The sequence below is a fragment of the Branchiostoma floridae genome, chromosome 14 (genome assembly GCF_000003815.2).
Source record: "Branchiostoma floridae strain S238N-H82 chromosome 14, Bfl_VNyyK, whole genome shotgun sequence".
Taxonomy (NCBI): domain Eukaryota; kingdom Metazoa; phylum Chordata; class Leptocardii; order Amphioxiformes; family Branchiostomatidae; genus Branchiostoma; species Branchiostoma floridae.
Genome location: NC_049992.1, coordinates 2413466 through 2424125, shown reverse-complemented (window position 1 = coordinate 2424125; position 10660 = coordinate 2413466). Strand labels below are relative to the sequence as shown.

The 10660-nt window shown below is 43.3% G+C and overlaps 1 protein-coding gene across 1 annotated transcript; it reads left to right on the top strand.

The window, feature by feature from the left end:
* The first annotated feature begins 427 nt into the window (after positions 1 to 427).
* On the top strand, positions 428 to 5711 carry LOC118431080. Its single transcript, XM_035842166.1, has 5 exons — positions 428 to 473; positions 769 to 911; positions 1631 to 1860; positions 3337 to 4317; positions 4787 to 5711. The coding sequence occupies exons 2-5, from the start codon at positions 783 to 785 to the stop codon at positions 4977 to 4979; spliced, it is 1533 nt and encodes a 510-aa protein (XP_035698059.1). The 5' UTR covers positions 428 to 473; positions 769 to 782; the 3' UTR covers positions 4980 to 5711.
* Positions 5712 to 10660: the final 4949 nt, after the last annotated feature.

Genomic DNA, 10660 nt, shown 5'->3' with positions numbered 1-10660 from the left:
GTAACACTTGTTAATTATAATCGGTGGAACATATGCAGATATCAAATATGCAAATGAGGAACTTATTTGCATAATTTATGCAAAAATTGCAAAACAACTTAATGATTACTGATCTGAATTGGGAATTTTACTTGTGACATGTGTACTGTACGTTATTCAATGATGAACAACACCATGCATAAATCATGTTAATATTAAGTCATTTGCATGAAATTGACAAAAGCTCTAAATATTCATGGAGGTAAGAGGTCGCCGAACTCTAGTTTTATCTGTGTTTTGCTTAACTTGCTTCACAATGCCCAATTGCAAAATTTCTCGCTGCGCTGGGCGTTAAGGTAAGCTTTAAGTTCGAATTTGAGACCAAGATTGAGTATCATGTACCGTTTGTCCACCAGGTCATGCGGCAGACTCCATCTCTCTACGTTCAGCTCCGACGTCAGGTTTCATCGCTGGCCGGAGGAGAGACTCTGCTGGTAAGATATCGACTTAACGGTTATTGGTTGTTTCGCATTTAACTTTATCCGTTGCTTTTGTACACATGGTATTTAGGAATATCAAGTCAATGGACGGAAGTTTTGAATTACAATACTTTCAAAATATTTAAGTTTGAAATTACAGTCTGTTACCTTCATATCCCGAAATACTCTCGTTATTGGCCATAACCCGTAAGATCTTATTCTTTGGTACTCCTTTCTAACAGCTTTTAAATGAACTCTCGTCTACGAATATAACTAAATCATAATGATGTCTGCTATTTTTTACTCCCAGTTTCGTCCATCTCTATGGCGCTGCCCCGCCGCCGGTCCAAGCGGCGCCAGTCCTCCTCCCAGTCCAAACTGTTCCGCTCCCGGTTCGGCTCCTTCGGCTCACGGAAGCTGGGAGGGACGCCGTCTGCAAGACCTCTGTATAAGGTACGGCTTTGCTTCTGACGTTTTCGACTTGTACCACTAAATGTCTTCTCAGTACAAACACTGTTATTACTAGAAAGGTAATATTTGCAAGCAAATACAGAATGTTACCTTCACATGTTGTAGTCTAACACTGGCAACTGTTTTGTTCATTCTTATTTGAACACATTTCTAAATGTAGTGACCCGAGCCCCTCTAGATCTGACATTTGCTACATTATGTAACCGAACACCACAGGGTGCTACTTTACCGGTTACCATGGTGACAGCCGTCTGGTCCAGGTCGTTGACCTTATTTGTGCGGAAAAGAAGAAGAAACAAAGCAAAAACAATATGTTCCCTTCTGTGAAGGTAACATAAATATACAGCAACTGTTATAAATGCCAATGCAACATCTTAGTTGATGTCAGCCCTACAGCCACAGTCAACGCTGTAGGGCTAGGGCTGATATCAATTGGGATTTTACCAAGGTCAATATTGACCGAAGGAGGCCATATAGCAATGCAACATCTTGGTACCTATTACACACCAACGTGGGTGCGACATCGTATCAGAAGATATGGCATTTATATGAACCAGCAGGCGATTAGATACAGCAGAGATAAAGGCATAATCTGCCTAAAATCACCGATGGTTCTTAAAGAGCAACGTTGCCTCAGTTACATGTGTGCATCCAATTGTTGGTTTTTATTCTTCAGTTGATAGAAGGCAACTTCCTTTCAGGCATATTCCAGCAAGTCTCTGACCCCGGAAGTGGTCACCCTGGCGATCCTGGTGGACCTGCAGCTGGCGTGCGGCGCCTGGCGCATGGATGCACTTCTGGCCAAGGCGCTAGGGGTCTCCCTTGAGCAGCTGCAGCGGTCGAACCCGATGGTGACACCTAAGAAGGTGTTGAACTTGGCGTGCGACAGCCGCATCTGCCTGCAGCCATTCAAGACAGTCAAATCACACAGGTGGGTAATGGGATATGATTAATGTTGATTTGAATATGTGTAAGATATTACTATAACGTAAGTCTTACTCCGCTATATTGGACGGCTAAACATGTAAGTTTTTTTCCTATTTTAGTTCCTTCCCGGCGTAAGTGGTTCCAACCTTCAGTGCTTTGCCACAACTGGGGCAATTATTGCCGTATTGAGGTCATTCGGCGCTGTATACAGGCTGCCAGTTCAGACCCTTGCGATTTAGCCACGATGGACAACCAAGATACTCGCAACTCAGCCAATAGCTGCGAAGAGAGAGAGAGAGGGGGGCCCCAAAGCCCTTTTCCGTAGAGCGTAATCGGAGGTTTTAATTCTACGTACTCCGTAGCGGGACCGCTCGAATTCAACGTAGAGCGTAATTCATATTAATTTTTCGTCAAGCGTAATCAAAGTTTCATTAAACTTAACTAGTCTACCGGCAACTTGTACCCGCGAAAATGCTGGAAATTGCGTTTCAAAGGGTCCAGATTTCAAAATTTCTTGCTAACCCCTTCGGCATTGGACATGGTGAAAATATGTTGCGGGAGCGTCGCCCCAAACAAGTAGAAATTTCTTTACCGATCTTAGCTTAGTTAACAAGCAAAATGTGCCCCTTAAATGCAGGAAATGGCATTTCAGAGGGTCGAGATTTCAATTTTTCTCCGGGCGCCGGGCGGCCCTTGCTAAGGCTTGTGACGGCTTGGGCCTCCGGCGCTCACGACTCTCCGACGCTCGTCGCCCTCAAAGACGTTTCTCTGACAGAAATGTCATTACATTGAGCATATGGTCTGCCAGCAAAATTTGTCCCTCAAAATGCAGGAAATGGTGTTTTAGAGGGTAAGAATTTCCTAATTTTTCCGTAACTTCCTTGCGACAGTTCGTGCTTTCGGCACTCGAAATCTGAAAATGACGTTTGGGGGCGTTTCCCTCAATAGCTTAAAACTAAAACCATGTGAATTTCTAATTGGATGCTATTTAACTTAGCTTAGTCTGTGAGCAAAATTTGTCCTTCAAAATGCATAAAATGGCGTTTCAGAGGGTCAATATTTCACAATATTCCCGGGGGAGCATGCCCAGGGATTGTCGCGTAAGAATTTGCTGTCGCCGCCTCTGTCCAGCAAGACGTCTTTAGAAGTTAAGTTTTAATCTTTTTGATGGAATTATATATATCAGTTTTGTTTAGATCTCCTCTTCAGGTGTTCTGCCGTCGGCGGAGTTCAGCCAAAAGACGATAAAGATTTACATAATGCATTATGAAATTTCGTAATTTAGCGTAGAGCGTAATAAAGTGTCAATAATTTAGCGTATTACGTAGCCGGCCCTCCCGAATTTAGCGTAGAGCGTTGTCGGTACCCCCCTTGGGGGCCCTCAGAGAGTAGTCGGTCCAACCAATAACCAATTATCACTGCATTCACATGACCACAAGCTTATTTAGATGTGACACTGATGGACATTTCTAACCAACAGGATCACCAAGAAGCGCCAGAGGCAGATGAAACATGGAGCACTAAAGGAATCCGGCAGGCGGCGCCACGAGAGATCCAGCCCTGACCAGAACGGGGACCAGAACGGGAAGACATCCTCATCCGATGAGACCATGCAGGTGGAGAAGACCAACTCCGTGGAGGCTCGAGAGGAAGAGGAAGCGATCGCCAAGGAGGAGGAAAATAGATCAGAGAAGGATAAGAAATGTACGGAGGAGATTCTTAGACTCTCCGAGCAGATACAGAAACTGTCCCTGGACGTCGAACTGGACGAGGTGTACCAGAAGGCGCATGCGCAACCCAAGTCACGTGGCAGGTCGATGTCGATCACCGTCTGCGAGTTTGATAGGTCGCCTACGTCGCCTAGCAACCTGCCTGGCAACCAACAGAGGCGGAGGAGCCTGTCTGATGGGCTAGGGCCGATTATACCATTCGATCCGGAGGGGAGGCGGATGCAGATGACCCATCCCAAGTTAGAACCTATCCCCTCTTTATCAGTGGACGATGCCGAGCATAGAGTCGCACCGAGAAAGCCAAAACGCGCTTCTGTCTGCGAAGCAACCGCAACAGCAGCGAAAGGAAAAGAATCCTTAGAAAACGGCGAAAATTCAGAAAAGGCGGGGAAAATTCCTGTCAAAGACCAGGTAGAACCCGATACGCGGGAGAGGACCAACAGCAACACAAGCACCCGCAGCACCGGAAGTGTTCGCTTCAAGAACGTGGATGACCCGGAAGCAGAAGGGGACAGGCGGGAAGGGGGCTCCAAGTGGAAGCCCGACTCGCGGCGGGACAGCGCCTTCAGTGTTCAGAGCGGAGCCAGCTTCACGAGCGAGGCGTCTCAGGGGGATGGAGGTAGGGGATCCTCGGGGGAGGAGAGCCCCTGCACCGAGAGGGAGGACCACACAGAGAGCATGGCCTGGGCAACGGCGATTGTCCTCTGCTGGCTTGAGTTGAAATGTTCCAGGTTCGTTACTCTTTAATACTGTGTAAAAAAATCAGCGTTCTGTTTGTGTTCTTGTTGTTGTTGACAAGTATTGTGTTAAAGAACGCTTAATATTGATGTTGATTTCTCCTTCCAATCCGATTTAAATTTGAAAGTTTTGTACTGCGCTGACTATACATTCAAACTCTTTAATTCATACTTATTAAGTTTATACTGCACTGCATGCTGCTATCTTGCTTGATGCGTAACGTGTATTTGCATTGTTTATATCTGTTTGCTTCCCTTTTATCACTCCCGCTACATACGATTGTGAATTAGAAAAAGAAAATAACGGCAACCCTATGGTCCCCTATGTTCGAGGTGTTGCCTCGAGCACGTAACTCATAATAGGTAGCTACTGGCTGCAATAATACACCACTACACAAATGGAAATTATTCTTAACACCAGAAAGACAACTTACCCAGTACATTTCACCCCACGTGACCACAGCTACCTCCAGGAGTGGGATCTGCTTGCCGCCAAGGCGACCACGTGGCTGGGTGACCTTTCACCCCAGCTGCCCAAAGGGTTCGACGCGGGAAGCGTGAGGACGTCTGCTGCGCAGGCGCTGGTTCTGCTGCAGAACAAGGACGGGAAGGACGGCAAGGTCATCAACAAGAAGACACAGTCCACCCGACTGTAACATGACACCACTGGGTCAAGGGTGAACAGCTATAAACTAGCGTAATCATGTGACGTCATCGATGGGTTTACTGTATGTTAATGTCTAATTTTCGATTTTGACTGACTGTACAAACTTTTGGGATAGATCTTTTGGGAAAGATCTTTCGGAACCCCAAAATTGACTGAGCGAAAGTGACATTTGCAGACACACAGATGTAGACATGGGCTGTGGATCAAATGCATATAAGGACACCGACATGGAGGACAGAGGTCACAGCCATGGCGTCCTTTTTAGATTGAAAAAAAATCCATCACGTGACTGAACATGATCTGCATATTTATGAACAGGGAATTGTTTACAGTCAGCATAAAAAGGAAGTAATCAAACAAAAAGGGCGGAAATTCCTTAGAAATATCTGACAGAAGCGTTATGACGACCCAGGAGATCCAGTCTGTCTCGAACGGAATCCTTTTGTGCGTTTTTGGTAATTTCAGTGACATACGATGTGTCAAGACAGCCATGCAAAAGGAAGACATATCAATCAATTTTCATTAGATAAATCGATGACTTCGCTACCAATCATTCTCATTATTCTCGCATGGACATCAAAATACCATTGAAACTTTTTAAATGATATCTTAAGCTAAGGACACAACCCGCCGTACGTGCAAATACGTGCTGTCTACGTGCCAAAACGTGGGCAATCTTTTGGGATCCGTAAGTGGTAAGCACTGCCTCCGTATGAACTCGTAGGGAATCCGACGGATTTTGGAGCACGCAGACACGCCGTAGAACTTTCCGTACAGGCCATCGGGCTGCGGATTCGCCCCCCGTACGTGTCAGTACGGGCGACGCGCTTGCCCTGTATAGCCTGAACGTTTTCAGAAATACGTGGCGGACGTGGCCTTAGAAAAAACGTACGGACAAATTGCACGTACGGCGGGTTGTGCCCTTCAGCTTTATATGTGCTAGCGCTGCGATAGACATACAGTTGAATAAGCGGTACATCATTGCCGCTAGGAGGCGTCACGTTGCGCCATACAAACCAGCTGCGCCCCCTGGCGACGAGGATAAAACAATACAGACCAAATAGCTTGCTAATGACAAATCAAGAAATACGGGAGTAAAAGCTTTTGACAATCGTTGAAAAATTCCTATCAACAGTGGGAATAGATAAACATCATTCATTCAAATACAACAGAAGCCGCTTAATTGCATGGCATATTTGCCAGTGAATTCCGCGCAATTATCCGACTGGTGCAATTATGCGAAGATATCCAGCTGAACCGCACCGGTTGACATTGACATCTGTATTAATCAAACAAGTAATGCGTTAAGAAGTTGAGGATATGCTGAGAGTATTTTGATGCAGCTTCACAATCAATAGTCGTTTTTGCCAAACGAAATGGTTATGCAAACGAATTCTTTATCATCCTTTTGCATTGTATGTATTTTATAATCTTGTAGCCCGGATGTTTCAAACATGACTTTGGAGAGAGAAAAAGGCAAAAAAAAGGCATAACGCACAAAGTACGTTCTTATTAAAAAATAATATAACATTCCAGCGCAACGAAATAAGTGACTGTAAGCTTTGCCAGTTTTGTCACTTCTATCACAAATACGCTGTAGTTTGTGATCCTATATATTGTGACTGGGAACATTAATATGTTAGTGCGTTAGTTTATTTCGTCTTACCAAGTGTAAGCATGTTCAATTATGAAGAAATTTAGCGTGAACGTCGTCCGTCCGTCGTGGTAAAATTTGTGAGAGTCGTTCAGACTGCTTGTATATTTCAACCTTCTATCTTTTATATGTTTTGATGCGATGTTTGTGACAATGAAATAAGGAAAGTTATCATATTATGTGGCGATTTTACTATCATGTATCACTCCATATCAAATACATATCACGTAAAATTTGTGTTCTTTCACGTTTAACGTAGCTTTAGAATGTAAAGAGAACAAGGATGTTTATTTTAGTTTGTAATAGCTTCTTGAAGGGTCGTACATTAGGCAATGTTGTTAGACATTTAGATTTTATTCGTTAATTTTGTTGCGAGTACGTACAATTGAGAACACAGGAGGTCTACAAAACTTTGAATCGGTCTAAAAGGACAAGATTTGCTCAAAAATACAGTTCGGTGATTTTAATTCTTTTTGGTGATTTCAAAAACTTTTTGTAGCTTCTACGTTAGCATGTGACCCTTGTACACAAATATTGTCTAGATGATAGTCGCAACAATGATGTTGTTTGTCATAGACTATTGTACCATAGCCTAGAGCTTATATTTGTTCCGTCACAAATAATCTAAATAACTGTGAATAGAGAGAAATTCTATGACTAAGTGTTCCAGTGAAATATTGTTTATATATCTACGTGGATGCTGCAATGTACATGTATTTCGCTTTGCCATATTGCCTGATGGTCAATCTGCCGTGCCATAAGATTCCGACAGACGTCGCTGCTGTACTATAACTGTCAATTGGACTGCTTGTAAAGCGGTGGTTCAATTTTGAATATTTGAAGAGACAATTAGTGAGAAGGAGAGAATTACGATCAGAAAGAAGTAGAATTAGTTGGAGCAGTGAAAGAAAGAAAACGATAGTGAAACGATTACTGCAAGAACAAATATTTTTGGACCACTTTTGTCTTTATTTTTAATGGGATTGTCTTCAGCTGTTCTGTATTAAAAGTGTTGTTCAAGACATTGAATTCGTCTTTGTGTATCTAGGTGTGTGTATGTGTGTGTGTGTGTATTTTTCTTACATAAAGTTCACCACAAAACAAGGCTCATGGAGCCACCAATGCGTTTGGGGTTACAGTACTGGATTCTGAAAAAAGATGTTTGTTTACCCTTAACCTGAAATGTGGAGGGCTTTAAAGATAGTTCAGTTCAGTTCAGTTCATAGACTCGATGCAATATGGCCATACTCCATAGTCTTGTATTTGCTCATCGAGTGAAGATTTGCTTCTCAATTGGGTTTGGTAAACGCAAGGCCAGAATCAAATACCATGCATTTAGATATGATGCAATTTATTGTATTATTTTGGCCCTGTCACTCACATCTCCTCACCCGCGTGAATAGCCTGATTTAACCGCGCTTCTCAGGCCCGTCATACTGCCGCGCCGAGTCTACAAGCTCGGGATAGCGGAGTTTGCGTTACACGGCTACCGCGGGATACATCACAGAATATTGGCCGGTCTACAAACATGACGGATGTCGCAAAGGTAGGGCCATGATCTCATATCCATCAGGGGGCGTCTCAGAAGCCTCACGTCATTTGTAAAAGTAATCACTCGGTGGTACAAATTCAACGGGGAAGTGACAAAATTGCCTTGAACCTCCTCTACATTACAAAAAAGACTAGACCTAACAAAAGAAGAAATGAAAAAAAAAACATACCTGGTTGGAAATCTTGGTTGGAAGTGTTGTTTGTATTACAAGACACCATACATTCAAACATTATCCATTACGTGTATAAGAAATGCACGTTCGCTTGAGAAACATTGCAACCCCACATTGCCTATATCTTTGGCAGTGCAGCTTTGTGTGGTAGGACAAAACAAAAGAATTCCGTTCTAAGACAGCAGCAGACTTTATGAGACAGTCCCTGTAGACGTCCCGCCCTCCCACGTGGCGCCCGTCAGTCTGCCTTCGATGCGACAAAGTCACCTTGTCGTCTGAACTTCCATCCTTCCATCCGTATCTTTTCCGTAACCTTCGCAATACGGCGCGACAGTCAACGCCAGATCAAAGTCGCCGCTCAACACATTCCCGGAAGAAATCACTTACAATATATAGAGACCTGCAGGAGTGGATTTATCATAAATACTCATCTCTCTCCGTCCGTGAGAAAATAAAAAGCAAATTCAAATTCAAGGAAGATGAATGCCGGTATATCACAATATCAAAGCGCAGAGATATTCGTACTTGAGTTACAGTCGTTTCTTAAGATGGAGACACGTACCTTTTATCTAAAGTTAACATTAACTATAAACTATATATTACGTCATCTCTTGTTAATAGTACAGGATATTCTATGTCAACTGTGCCCATCCGTTATTTTGTTTCTTTTGTTTTATCTGCTATTCAACCACCTGCTAATATTCTGAGAATATCTAAGTGAAAAAGATTGTCTTGATGCTTTACGAGGAACCCCTTTTAAATTTGATACCAATCTAAATACAAGCGTTGAAAATATAAGATAAATTAAAGAATAACAACAATTGAGAAATATCAACAGTCAATTGGTAGTGTAAATTATCAAGCACACACATTAACATGAAACATAAAATGTTAAGGCTAAGTATTAATCAGAAATGAAAATGAATGAGCAATGTATGAAACGTAGACTGCTTAAGCAAACTATAAATCAGAACACAACGACAGCATAAAAGGTTGAACATGTAAGGACGAAAGGTCGGACTGATAATGTGTATCCTACAGTTAGGCCCAGACGTGAAGTTATCTAACCTAGCAGGAGTTGCAGACGGCTAGTTATCCTCCCCTACTGGAGAAGTCTCCGCGTGGGCATGATGTATTACCAGCGGACATTTAAGAGTAGAATTGTTTTCAAGTAGGCAACTACCGCTATGTGTAGCCAATGCTAGTATTGTGACATTATTTTCGGAAGTAAGAGAAGGAATTTTCCAAAAGAACATAAGGGAAGAATCGCTAGTGGCTAACGTGCTTCCTTCATGACTCCGTGCAGGCATATGCATGATGGATTACCAACCGAAATATAAGAATAGAATCGTTTTCAAGAACAGTAGGGAGAAACGTCATGCTAATGATGTGCCTCCGTCAGTCAGATCCAGACGTGAGGCTGTCGACACTAGCGTGTGTTGCAGACGGCAAGTTATCCGCCCCTGCTGAAACTGATCCCCAGAGACTCCGCTGACGTTGTCCCTCAGACACCCTCCTCGATCATAGCTCCCTCCTGACTGGAGTTCAGCTTGTCGCCGCTATACGTAGCCGATGTTATCGTTGTGAAATTATCTTCGGAAGTAAGAGAAGGAATTTTCAAAAGGACATAGAGAAGAAACACTTATGGCGAGCCTCCTTCATTAGACTCCGCGCGGATATGATGGATAACCAGCGGAAGTATAAGAGTAGACAATTGTAAAGAACAGTAGGGAAGAAACGTCAGGCTGATGACCTGCCTCCATCAGTTCGAGTCAGACTCAAAGTCACAAAGAAGCTAGCATGTGTTGCAGACGGCTAGTTATCAGCCCCTACTGGTCTCAAGAGACCCCGCGCGCATGATGGATGAATCGTGCGGTCTATAATAGGTTAGTTTCAGGAAAAGAGCGGAGAAAGTAACCTTAATTGGAACGAAAGATAGTGGGCACTATCTGAGACGGCTACCCAAATCCAAAATTATATCTAGTTGCTTGTCAGTAACTGCTTTTTGGCGTAAACTTAATTAGGATTTTTTACATCTGATGCTACCTCGTAGATGCACTGTTTTCGCCAATATTTTATTCATCAGTAGATGCGTTCTATCGTGTGCAACGTAGCTGTTCTTGCTTTGACAAAATCATACCATGCTCAACAAGCACAGAAAGGGAATCTTTGCTGGATAGTTTTAAAGAATACGTGCAGATAATTGTGCAAATGTTAGGTGTGACAGGTTGTTCAGTGTAATACAACCAGCTGCTGCCGCGCCGCGTGCCTACGAAGTTCGTATGTTATGCC